Raw genomic sequence first — 14,005 nt, 5'->3', positions numbered from 1 at the left:
TTTAGATTTTCAGTGTGAAAAAACTAAAATTATCACAAAATACCGTATATTTTCAACAAAAAAAAGGAATTTTGTTAAAATTTGAGTATTTTACAAAACAAATTTTAATACATTAGAGTGTGAAAATTTAGGCATTTTACACACAAAATTGTTAAGCAGTAGAAATTTATACGAAATTTTGCATCGTTTGCTACCCATATTGCAAATTATGAAATTTTGAGAGTTATTCGAAAAATACGATTTTTGTGAAAATTTTATTATTTGCATTAGTTTAACAGTAGAATTCTACACGAAAATTTCGCCACGTTTGATACCCATATTGCAAATTATCAAATTTTGAGTGTTATTCGAAAAATACGATTTTTTTTGTAAAAATTTGAGGATTTTACACCAAAAATTGAAAAAAACAGCAAATTATGATAATTTGAGAATGTATTTGAAAAAAAAGTTTTTTTTTGTGAAAATTTAAGTATTTTACACAAAGAATTTTGACCAGTAGAAATTTACACGAAATCTCGCCTCGATTAACAGTCGTATTGTAAATTACTATTTTGAGTATTTAAAAAACGGAATTTTGTGAAAATATGAGTATTTCTCACAACCAATTTTAAAACCGTAGAAATCTACACAAAATTTTGCCTCGTTTGATACCCATATTGCAAGTTTTGAAAATTTGAGTACCGTAAACCGGGGTGACTTTGATAGGATTTCAATTTGTTTTTAGAATATTTTCCAACAGGTAAGGTTTTTCTCAAGATTATTATTTTTGAAACATGTACTGAGGTAGGCCACACAAAGTCCATGCACTATTTTGGAAAAAAAGTTTTTTCAATAGTGTTTAGAAAAATGGTTACGTTAAAAATTCTTGGTTTTAATTCCGGGGTGACTTTGATAGTCATTGTTTTTCTTGTTAAAATCATATTTAAGATGTTCAAACTTTATTTGTACGTTAAATGTACCATCACTAAAGTAGCTGATATAGTTTGTAAGAAAAAAAAATCAATGTTTATATTAAGTAAACTAAGTTTATAAAGCTTTTTAACAAAATACATATAAATTTTAGGTAAAATTGTTAAAAAGTCGGAATTTTGCCTGAAATTTGTTAAAAATAGTTTTGTTTATAAAATTATCGATTTATATTGCATTTTAAACTGAATTCGAATCACAAGTTTTCACATTTTACATGAAATTTGTTCAACTGAATTTGCCTATAAATTGGGAGATTTTTTTTAATTGTGTTTCAAAAACACATATTATTTATTATTTACAAACTTATTTAACCTTCTCCAAGTGGAAAATTGTCCAAAGAATCCGAAAATGCATTCCGTTTTCCGATTAAATATCATGTTCATTGAGAAAATCATGACACTTTGAGAAGTTTAAAATAATGACTTTCATCCACATTTTCTTAACTATAGTTAACTAACTTTATAAACTTTTCAAAAATTTATGAAAAGTTCTTCATGAGGTACTTTGAACACTTCTCTACCACGGTCAGTATGTTTCTGAACCATTCCTTACGTATTTTAATTGTACTCTTCATTTTGCGGAAAAATCGCAAACCTATCAAAGTCACCCCGGCTATCAAAGTCACCCCGTTTTACGGTATTTATTCAAAAATACGGATTTTAGTGAAAAATGTTGCACTGCACACAAAAATTTGTTAAACAGCAGAAATCTACATGAAATTTCGCCTCTTTTGATACCCATATTACAAATTATGGTAATTTGAGTATTTTCGAAAAAATACGGATTGAAAATTTTAGCATTTTACACAAAAAAATTAAAACAGTAGAAATATACAAAAAGTTTTGCGTCGTTTGATTCCCATATTGCAAATTATGAAATTTTGAGTTTTTTCAAGAAATACGTATTTTGGTTAAAATTTTAGTATTTTTCACAACCAATTTTAAAACAGTAGAAATCTACACAAAATTTTGCCTCGTTTGATACCCATATTGCAAGTTTTGAAAATTTGAGTATTTATTCAAAAATACGGATTTTCGATGAAATTTGAGGATTTTACAAAAAATTTGTAAAACAGTTGAAATCTACACGAAATATCGCCTCATTTGATACCCATATGGAAAATTATGAAATTTGAGTATTTATCCGAAAAATATGGGTTTTTTTGAAAATTTTAATATATTCAAAAAAAGCTTAACAGTAGAAACCAGATTTTTGTTTTAAATGTCCAATAATCCTTTATTTTGCATTTTGAGTGTGTTTGAATAATGGTTTCAAAAACGCCCAAAAAGTCAAAAATGAAAATGTTGTTATTAGACCTTTAAAAAACTCCAAAAAATCTATACTAAATTTAATACATATCTAATTTGCAAATTATGAAAAACGGAATTCAGTGAAAATTACTGAGTACTTACACTTTTTAAAAAACTATATATTAAAGTATATAGTGTTCTTAAAATCTTTAAAAGTCTGCATTTTTTTTTCCTTGAATGAGTTATTTTAAAGAAGTCGAAACTAGTTCGTATGTTATTGCTGACAACTGATTGCCGAAAAAATATTCGATAGCGATAAAGATACTTTAGAAAAATCGTTATCGAACCATGATGAGGATTCTTATAACAACTTCAATTTTGAGGTTTTAGTATTTCAGTACTTCATGTTAAAAATTGTGGTAGAAATGAAGTTTCATAAAGTTTAAGCAGGTCAATCTAGTACAACACTGTACAATAACGATGAAAAATGTTTTTTAAATCATTTTTGAGAGAGAGTTGTCATAATATATAAACTATGAAGCCCTTCTTAAAACAAATGACGAATTTGAAAAAAAAAAAATTCGACAAACATTTATCATTTTTAATTGCATTAACCAATTGCATTTTAATCAATACTCATGAAAAATGAAGTACTAGATCAACAATCAATATTTAATTATTTTTTTTAAGATTTGATTTTCAATTCTTTTGGAGATATTTTTCAGTGACACAAAGCAAAAACTTCTGAATTCTATTTTTTAGAAAAGAAATTCGATTTTCCTTGAAGAAGTACTAGATTGAATATTATTTCCAGTTCATCACAACGAACGCCCCCTTCATTTTATCAGCGCATTTGCATACATTCCCGTCACTGGATCACCTCCGGTAATGGCAGCCACCCCAGTGTAGTACTAGATTATCGCAGTTAAAACAACCTATCAAAAAACTTCAAACTATTGTAAATATGAGTTGGTTCGAGAACGACGCACGGAAAACAAACTTAGCTACGGTTTAAAATCTTACAACAATAGAATGCCCTGATTTGCAACGTGTGTTTTGTATTCGATTTGCGCGCGCGCGAATTTGTGTGAGTGATGGGTTGTGCGCTTACTGGTTAATTCCATACAACAACAACTACCTAAACGTAAGATTAATCGTAATATATGACTAATAAAGTAGGTATATAAAGAAGGATAATTCGTTCGGGTGAGGTTAACGTAAATTACCGGTTGACACTGAGAAATTTAATCTCATCGAAACAACCTGTTCTGTTTGCTCGTGGTTTTAACATTTTTTTTTGTGCACATTATGTTGCAAAAATTGTGCGAGCGTGAGGAAAACATTTGAGTATTATTATTTTGCTTTACACTGGAAACACACTGGTTTTGCTTATTTTTTCCACTTTTCAAGGGAAGCTGCCCGTTCTAGTACTACAGTAGCAGCACGGCTAGGGGAAGTCAGAACTCGTTTTTCATCATCATTTGAGTGAATTTGTGTGTTAGTCGATAACTTTGGCTGATTTTGTGTGTGTTTTTAGTTCTCTACTCGCTAACAAAAGATTTCAATGTCGTAGCGGACTCTCTCGTTCTGGTTGGGCGTGCTCTAAGCAAGATTTTTGCTTCTATTCTCGACGAGAATTGAATAATTTTAATATAAAATTATTTGCCTTTGAGCGGGAGGGGGAGCGGGCTCTGTGAGTGTGTTGTAAGTAGAGAAATCTAGTACTGCAAAACTCACCTGGTTCGTTTCGGTATTCACGCTTGAAAATACACATTTATTAATTTTTCTTCTTCAGTTGAGCTGACTTCGCGTCTTCCTTCGTGGAAGATTTTGTTCACCCCCGCGTGTGTGGGGGCGTCGTGGGAAGGGGGGCAAAATTCTACACTTTTCATCATTTCCTCTACAAATATATCTGACTTCTAACCTAACCTCGTCTCCTGCCAAGTGTGTGCGAACTTTTTTTGTTCTGTGTGTGAGTGATGTGTGCGAACTAAACGCTAGTGGATGACAATTTTCTCTGACTTGTTTTGGGGATGCACTATTGTTCTGCGCTCGTGGAAGATACGTAATGGACAACAAAAGTTGAGGAACTATTTCTGCTTTGAGTGGAGAGAGAGAGATTCTTCTGTGTTACAAAGAGAGCCTAGCAAAAAATAATAATGGAAAACTTTACTTTACGTGATGTGTTTCTTTTTTTTTCTGTGTAGACGAGAGAACTGTGTAAACCTTAAATCCTATAAGAGCAAACCAAAAAATATATAATTCGGTTCAACGCTTCCCGCCGACGGTTCTGGTTGTCTCGAGCTGCTTCGCGTACAACTTTGGTATCGATCCTTGATTAGAGTTTTTTTTTATTTACTTCTGTTTCCATCTGCTGTTCTACTACTTCCCAGCGTTGTTGTTTTGTTGCTTCTACTCTAAATTAATCTCGTGATGGTAGAGAGGAGAAAAGTTGGCTGCTGCTTAAATCTAGTATGGCGCAAAACGGTTGTACGTTCCTCGGTACATGGTGGCCTAAAAACAAAACGTCAAAGTTAGTTAAATTGTAGTACTAGAAAACACAAAAAATCCGCTCTTACCCCGTATCCGGGAACCGGTCCGATGCCGTGACCGAGATAGGGATCGGCATATTCGCGTCCGTATCTGAAAACTGAAAACGACTCCACAAAAAAAAATAATTCGACTGTTAAAAGTACTCACCCAGCGATGGTGGCGTAGCCGGCGACGGTCGGCTGGGCGGCGGCGGCTGCAGCTCCGTAGGCGGCGCGGGCCGCTGCGGCCGTATAGGTCGCGGCATTGTACGCCTGGGCCTGGGCCTGCGACATGGGCGTCTTCAGCAGGGGGGCTGCCGCCTGTGAAGAAAATGCGAAATTAGTAATTGTGGTACTAGATTTAAAGGTGGGTTTTAAAATATTTATTTTGTGAACACTTTTTTAACCCTTACAGGCCTGAACTTTGAAACAAAAAATGTTTTTTTAGACAATGATGGGAAAATGATTTTCAGAACAATACGAAATTTATAGGCTAGTTTAGAAAATTTAGATTTTTGGGTCAATATACTAGCTTTCAGGCCTGAAAGCTGAAATACTAATTATGTTTAAAATTAACACTTATCGCCCTATGAAAATTGAAGCACACATTGTTAGAAGTCGCTCCAGAGAAACATTTCTGATAAATTTCTGTAATTGTCAAATTACTGTTAAACTATTGAAAAATGTCAATGGATAAATAATTCTCTTTTCCTAAAGTTTTAAGTCTTTTCCGATTTGTAGCTCCAAAATCAAAATAAAAAAGCCTTAAAGTGCCCCATTTGAATATAAATGATAAAATAAACGTTGTTTAATGTTGTTTGTTTGTTTTTTTTTTTTTCAAATAGTTTGAAATAGATTGTACAAGCAATTGTTTTGTTCCTTTTTTATGAAGCATTTTTTAAAAATGTTGACATTACTTTGATACATAGAGGGAATATTAATTTTTTTATCATCAACAAATATATCTTCTGAATAGTTTAAAATTAAATGTTTCTTAGTTAAAGATTAACCAAAAAACATAAAAAAAGATTAGGTTGATGATATGTTTAAATTTTGTAGATTTTTGTTTTTGAAAAGCTTTCCGATTAAAATTTGTTATAGACTGGACTGAAAAATCAACTCTCACATATAGAAATCGCCTAAAACCATCCAAAACAAGACAAAATCCCTGTTTTGTCAACACTTTTAATTTTAAAACCCGCTGTATCTTCTCAAGGATTGAACTTGAGATAATGGGCAATATTTAGACTGATATGTAAAATTGTCTGGCAATTAATTCCGGGGATTGTTTTTTTTTTAATTTTCACATAGTTTTAATAAAAGATTTTTATTTTTTTCAAAAGGGCATACCATCCTGCATTTTTCGTGAGGCTTTTTGCAACATCTTAGGCTATTTCTACACAATTTGAACGAATATAATTTTAGACTCACCTTAAAATTAGAATTTTAAACTTAAAAAAATAAATAGATAAAAAAAAACTTATAGACGTGTTTTTTTTTTATTTCATGGTATCTTTTCAGAAAGCCCGTCAAATTACCAACCAACCACTTTTTGTAACGATGCAACGGCTTCGTGATACAGCAACATTTCAATTATGAAATACAAAAATATTTGAATAACTGACGTCTAAATGTGATTCTAGATATTTATTATTTCTATGTTAAAATTATTCAATAAAACGGACAACGCGTCCGTTTTCATCTCGAGCTACATTGTCACTGTTGTATTTAAATATAGTGTTATCCTGTTTTTTATATCACCAGATTTTGACAACAATTTTAAACTTTTTCCTGATTTTGGCAACACTCAAATTAATTTGATATTTTTGGTCTCGTAAATAAATTAATAACTACTCAATATAACTATTGTCATAAATCAATTTATTTTTTCGAATGTCAAAAAATCATCTTTTTCTGGACAAAACTTTCATTAGCATAATTATTGGCTTTTTGCTGCTATTTAATTAATATTTTTAATTTAAAAAAATAATTAAATCTGCAAGCTACCAAAGTAAAAACAATAAAATCAATTCTTGATGATTATGACTAAAACAAAAAAAAAAAAAACAAAAAATCTAAAAATATCATGAACAAATTTTGAAAATGTATAACAAGCTTTACAGCTGAGAGAATTAGATTAAAAAAAAAAAAACAAGTGCCTATATAAGCAAATACTTCAAAACATTATAAAAAGTGTAAATATTGAAATACTTCCTTTTGAAATATTTTTTCGCAAGGTTGAGAAAATTTCAAACGAGTTTCGTCATATGAAGAGTTTGATGCTCGATTAAAGCTCCAAAAATATTATTAAGCTATAAACTTACCAGCAACAGCAGCGCTTCAAGTAAGCACGCAAATTTATGCCTTTTACTGGCCAAAAAGATCAAATTTAATGCACTTTTGATCATAATTTCTATTTTGCGAGACCATTTCTCATCATTTTGGTGGCACACACATCCACACGCAAGATGAGAGGTTAACTGCTGAACGAAAGTCGCCATCAATATCTTTTCACTTGCGCCAACGATTTAAAAGCGCTTAAGATATAAAATTGCTTCCAACTACCGGCAACATGTTCTTTTGCACATTAGTTAGTCACTCACTTGAAACATAATCCCGAAACATGTAAATAATTAGCAAGCGCCATCAAAAAAACAAACAAAGTCTTTTGACGTTTCAATTTTGACTACCCATTCCAATCCAGGGCGAAAAAAACCGAGCGATGAGCGAAGGCAAATAAAGATCAAAGGGTGGCCACCAACACCACCAACATGCTGCTGCAGCGCCTGTTGGAGTGAGCAAGTGCTGCCAGGAAACTTTCGCTATAAATGCTACTTTTGTTCGCTCATTCATCAATTTTGGCAGCACTAAGCAGACCCAAAAGAGCGCTGGAAGAAAAATAAGAACTAAGCTGAAAATAGGAAAATGGGCGTGGCCCAATGCACTCGACTGATTAGAATGCATTTTGGAAGTTTTTTTTTAAATGCTTGTAATAGGAATAGCATACTTATTATTAAAAGTGAAAATAAACATAATTGTTCACAAAAAGTTGCTCTACTCGTTGGTGTACTTGGTTTTAGTAAATTTCAAGGAACACTCCAGATTATCCAGCATCATTCAAACACGACCGCTTATTAGGCTTAAAATGGGTATATTTCCCCCTAAATATCATCGATTGAAAATTGATGGTAAAACTTTGGAAAACATTTTTTTCGTAATTTTATTTCTTTAAAATCTCAGCAACCAACAATTTCAAAAAGTCAAAACAGTCAAACAGGAAGTCTCCAAATCAAAAGAGCTTTGATTTGGCTCAAATTTGGAATGGAGGTTTTTTTACCCAAATAATTAGACCCGTATTTTTTTGTTCGGCGATTAAGGTGCTCCTATCCGAAATAGGGTGGTCCAAAAAATGGCATTTTTCGTCGATTTTCGCAAAAAGCACATTTTTCGAAAAATCAATTTTAGAGCGCCAAAATTCAAAAGAAAGGTTATTTATTGGACCACCCTATTTCGGATAGGAGCACCCTAATCGCCAAACAAAAAAAAAAACGGGATTGCGTGAAATGGCTGAAAATAGTTGAGATTTTTTTCTGCTTTTTCAATATACCGTAAACCGGGGTGACTTTGATAGGATTTCAATTTGTTTTTGAAATATTTTCCAACAGGTAAGGTTTTTCTCAAGATTATTATTTTTAAAACATGTACTGGGGTAGGCCACACAAAGTCCATGCACTATTTTGGGAAAAAAGTTTTTTAAAAGTGTTTAGAAAAATAGTTACGTTAAAAAATCTTAGTTTAAATTCCGGGATGACTTTGATAGTCATAGTTTTTCTTGTTAAAATCATATTTAAGATGTTCAAAATTTATTTGTACGTTAAATGTACCATCACAAAAGTAGCTGATATAGTTTTTAAGAAAAAAAATCAATGTTTACATTTAGTTAACTAATTTTATAAGCTTTTTAACAAAATACATTTAAATTTTAGGCAAAATTGTTAAAAAGTCGGAATTTTGCCTGAAATTTTTTTTAAAACTCATATTGTTTATAAAATTATTGATTTATATTGCATTTTATACTAAATTCGAAGCACGAATTACAAGTTTTCACATTTTACATGAAATTTGTTCAACTGAATTTGCCTATGAGCAATTCTCTACAAAAACCGGAAATGGATTTTATTTGTATTTTTTGATTTGGCTCAAACTTTGTGGGGGCCTTCCCTATGACCAAATAAACTATTTTGTGTGATTGGTTCATCCATACAAGTCTCCATACAATTTTGGCTGCTGTCCATACAAAATTGGTATGTATGTATTCAAACAGCTGTAATTTTTGAGTGAATTTTCTGATCAATTTGGTGTCTTCGGCAAAGTTGTAGGTATTGTTGAAGACTTTTGAGAAAAAATAGGTAAACGGAACAAAAAATGCAGATTTTTAAATCAACTTTTTTTCACTAAAACTCAATTTCCCAAAATACGTATTTTTTTGATTTTCGAGATTTTTTTATATGTTTCAGGGGACAAAAATCCGCAACTTATAAGCCATAGAGAAACATGGTCAAAAAATCTGCCGCCGAGTTATGAATTTTTGAAAAAATAGTGATTTTTGGAAAAATCGATGTTTTATGCAAAAACAAGTTTGACATTATATTTTAATGCAAAATTGAATTTGCAATCGAAAAGTACTTGATATATTGGCAGTTTTTCAATTTTTAAAAATAGAGACCATGAGTGACAGTTTCTAAAAATATTTTTTTTTGAAAAGTTCATTGACATTGAAGATTGGACCTCGGGTTGCTGAGATAGAGCCGCTTTAAGAAAAAGAAACACGAAAATTGAAGTTTTCTTAATCTCACCAAAAAAACCCACTATTTTCTGATGACCAGATCTCAGCAAATAATGGTCCGATTTTCAATTTTAATACATGAAACATTCGTGAAATTTTCCGATCTTTTCGAAAAAAATATTTTGAATTTTTTTTAATCAAGACTAGCATTTTAAATGGACGTAATTTTCACTGTTTGGCCCTTTTAAAATGTGAGTCTTGATTTAATTTTTTTCTAAAACTTGGCCGCAGATTTTTTGACCATTTTTCTCTATGGCTCAAAAGTTGCGGATTTTTGTCCCCTAAAACATATAAAAAAACGAATTTTGGGAAATTGGGTTTTAGTGAAAAAAAAGTTGATAAAAAAATCTGCAAATTTTTTTTTCCATGTACCTATTTTTTCTTAAAAATCCTCAACAATACCTACAACTTTGCCGAAGACACCAAATTGATCAGAAAATTCACACAAAAGTTACAGCTGTTTGAATATTTACATACCATTTTTGTATGGACAGCAGCCAAAATTGTATGGAGCCTTGTATGAGTGAACCAATGACGCAAAATAGCTTATATGGTCATAGGCCCCCACAAAGTTTAAGTCAAATAAAAAATACAAAAAATAAAAATTGTCGAAATCGGCCGATTTCGTAGAGAGTTGCTCCTATGAATTTGGAGATTTTTTTAAATTGTGTTTCAAAAACACTTATATTTTTTATTTATAAACTTATTTAACCTTCTCCTAGTGAAAAATTGTCCAATGAATCCGAAAATGCATTCCGTTTACCGATTCAAAATCATGTTCATTGAGAAAATCATGACACTTTGAGAAGTTTAAAATAATGACTTTCATCAACTTTTTCTTAACTATAGTTAACTAACTTTATAAACTTTTCAAAATTTTATGAAAAGTTCTTCTTGAGGTACTTTGAACACTTCTCTACCACGGTCAGTATGATTCTAAACCATTCCGTACGTATTTTAATTGTACTCTTTATTTTGCGGAAAAATCACGAACCTATCAAAGTCACCCCGTTTTACGGCACTTTTTTTTTTTAAATGGACGAAGATGGACACTATTTGAAACAATCGCACATGACAAAATTTTTTTTCGAAAACGAGCCGATTTGCGAAAACGTATAGTTACGAACAGATTTTTAACGCTCCCTTAAACATTACACTTTCAAGGAAAAGGGCACATTCATAAAATTTCGACGAAATGCCATTTTGGAGTAAAACGGATGCACAAGAGCAAAAAAAAAAAAAAAAGAAGGACCCAAATCACTGCTCATATTTCGCTCGATTCACGCCAAATGGAAATTGATTCTGCGTAAATTTTAATTTCGTTTGCCAGGTGAAGCAAGGTTGAGAGAGCAAATACTTTAACCTTTCATCTTTATGATTTTAAGAGTTTGTTTTTCTCAACAAGGAGGAATCTTTTTCGTCATAAAACAAAATAAAAGTAATAAAAAAGTTTTCCGCACCCTCAATGTTTGTGGCATGTGGCTTCCTGCTTATTTGACAAAACCACAAATTGTTTTCCGCAAATAAAAATCCAAAATCTGGAAGGCAGCTTCAGCTCACAAATTCAACCAAACGACAATTGAGCCCAAGCACGCGTTAAATTGATTCGTCCATATCGCAAATTTATCGGCGAAGTGCGAGTTTTTCCGCGGACCGGAAAAGGCACACTCAGCCATCGCCAGCGATGGAGTGCTAGAATTAATGAAACAATAAATTAGCCATATTTATTATCATTCAATTTTATTCGCCTCGCCCCCCTGCTCCACGCGCGCCATCTCGATCACTAATTAAGTTTCCAAAACGGCGAATCGTGGATGGGGCTTTTTCCCCTCCCCACATCACGTCACCCCCCCTAGTCTGGTGGAAAAGTTCCAAGCGAGAATGAGCAAAAAAAAAAAAAATCTGGCAAATGATCAAAACGGCAGTAAAAGTAAAGATGAAGGAAATGTGTGCTCTCCGCTCTAATCACACTAATGGATGGTGGCTGCTCCGAGACACGTGTGGGAACGTGTGTGCGGTTCGAATGTTGTGCTGTGCTAATGTTAATTGATTTCCATTTGGAAATTTGTACTGGGAATGAAATCCCCCCTAACATTTGGAGAAGTCGATTAAAATGAATTAAAAGCTTAAATTAACTTCAATACAGTGCTGAAAAATTGAAGTTTTGCAACGAGTTGCCCACATTTTTGTGTTTGCAATTTCGAAAAATGCCTTTTGAATGAAATGTTATGTCATGTGTTTTAACGCAGTGTTGGAATTCGGGCGAGAAGAAGGAAAGCATTTCTCGCTCGCGAGCGAGAGAGAGAACTTGTAGTATTTTTCTCTTCTCGCTCGGGCTTGCCTTTTCGTTCGCGTTCTCGTTCTCGCCGCGAGCGCTCACGAGCACCTCTTCCTAGCCGTTCGAGCAATTTGCGAACCAGGCGATGCACAGTGGGCAAAAACGGGTGAAAAAAACGGATCTTTTGATGCCGTCAGTTTTTGCCTGTCAAAAGTATCATTTTTAATGTAAAAAATTACGAGGAATCGATTGGTGGTACTCTCAATAGCGGCAAATGACGGGAAGTGGTCCATTTTACCCCATTTTGCTTTTAAGGGTGTTTTTCTCGAATATCTTCCACTGCCGTAGTTTGACGCACTTTTAAAGTATCTTATTTTATGTAAAAAATCACGAGAAATCGATTGGTAATACTCTCAATAGCGGCAAATGACGGCAAGGGCCCACTTTGCCCCATTTACCCCTTATTTATGTGTTTTTTATTAATATCTTGAATTACTGTAGTTTCCTGCAATTTTGAAGCATGTTATTTTATGTAGAAAATCGCGAGGAATCAATTTGTGACATTTTCATTGGCAGCAAATGACATCATGGGCCCATTTTGCCCCAGTTACCCCATTGTATGTGTTTTTCGCCAATATCTTTAATTACCGTTGTTTTTACACTTTGAAGTATACTATTTTATGTAAAACATCACGAGAAATCGATTGGTGACACTCTCATTGTTGACAAATGACCGCAAGGGCCCATTTTGCCCCATTTAACCCCTTTTAATATGTTTTTCGTAAATATCTTGAAATTACATTATTTCTTACAGTTTCAACGTATATTATTTTATGTAGAAAATCACGAGGATTCGATTGGTGATGTTCTCATAAACGGAAAACGAAGGCAAAGGCTCGATTTGCCCCATTTACCCCATTTTATGTATTTTCTTTAATATATTGAATTGCCGTGGTTTTCCAAACTTTAAATAAATGTAATTTTATGCAGAAAATCACGAGGAATCGATTGAGAACACTCTGGTTAGCGGCAAATGGCGACAAGGGCCTATTTTGCCCATTTCATGTGTTTTTAGTCAATATATTAAACGTGATTTCCAATACAGTTAACAAGAATGTTACTGTAGAATGCACAGTACGTTCAAGATATTCACGAAAAACATATCAAGAGGGAGTAAATGGGGTAAAATGAGCCCTTGTCGCCATTTGCCGCAAGTTAGAGTGTTCTAAATCGATTCCTCGTGATTTTCTGCATACAATTACATTTATTTAAAGTTCGGAAAACCACGGCAATTCAAGATATTAAAGAAAATACATAAAATGGGGTAAATGGGGCAAAACGAGCCTTTGCCGTCGTTTGACGCTTATGAGAATACCACCAATCGATTCCTCGTGATTTTCTACTTAAAAAAATATACGTTCGCGAGCGGAGGAGAGCACGGACAATCTGCGAGTTTCTCTCGGCAGCTCGAGACACGCGACGAGAACTCGAGAGAGAGGATTTTTTCTCGCGTGAGCGCGAGAATACCAACACTGAGTTTTAAGTAAATTCACCGTTCAAATTTGAAAAAATATTGAAAAAAGTTGCTTTTCGATACGGCGTTTCGAATTTTAATGCAATTTTTATTTGAAAAAACGTTTGATAAAAATCAGTACTTCCAAAATCAACTAAAATTATTGAAATTTCAATTTAATGCTGGCGTAATTTCCGAATTTACTTACGTTCAACATTGTCGGCTGAGCTTGAACTTCCGTCACCGGTTTGGCCGCCTGCAATTACATCGGAAAGAGAGAAAAAAAAAAACAAGACAAGCAAAATTTAATGAAGTGCCAACAATTTTAAATACTTTTTCACCCCGGCAAAAGAATGCCCAAACAGTGCTCCCCCGCGGAAATGACCCACACAGATCTGTACACACAGCAACAATAACGAGCTTTTTTTGCTTCTCCAAAATAAGTAGATTAAACTAAAGCTTCGCAAACGAGTTGCGTAACGCACACGTGTCACTTGAATAAAAGCAGCACACGACGGGAAGAGATAAACTTTCGCAGTGAGAAAAAAGCAAATATTTATCGCTTAAAAATTTGCTACTGTATCACAAAAAAAAATCATCACAGAAAAAAAAACTTAG

The 14,005-nt window shown here is 33.0% G+C and overlaps 1 protein-coding gene across 11 annotated transcripts in view; it reads right to left on the bottom strand.

Moving 5' to 3' along the window:
* Positions 1 to 3,575: 3,575 nt before the first annotated feature.
* LOC6044582 (RNA binding protein fox-1 homolog 1) overlaps positions 3,576 to 14,005 on the bottom strand; it is a 520,873-nt gene continuing 510,443 nt past the window's right edge. For all 11 annotated transcript variants that reach the window (XM_038261802.1, XM_038261801.1, XM_038261808.1 and 8 more), the window contains 4 exons: positions 13,596 to 13,643; positions 4,920 to 5,071; positions 4,799 to 4,862; positions 3,576 to 4,733 (listed from right to left, as the gene is read on the bottom strand). In XM_038261802.1, coding sequence (XP_038117730.1) covers positions 4,689 to 4,733; positions 4,799 to 4,862; positions 4,920 to 5,071; positions 13,596 to 13,643 — 309 coding nt within the window. In that variant the 3' untranslated portion in view covers positions 3,576 to 4,688. The remainder of the gene's footprint in view (positions 4,734 to 4,798; positions 4,863 to 4,919; positions 5,072 to 13,595; positions 13,644 to 14,005) is intronic.

Source organism: Culex quinquefasciatus, chromosome 3, assembly GCF_015732765.1.
Source record: "Culex quinquefasciatus strain JHB chromosome 3, VPISU_Cqui_1.0_pri_paternal, whole genome shotgun sequence".
NCBI lineage: Eukaryota > Metazoa > Arthropoda > Insecta > Diptera > Culicidae > Culex > Culex quinquefasciatus.
This window is presented reverse-complemented; position numbering and strand designations above follow the sequence as displayed.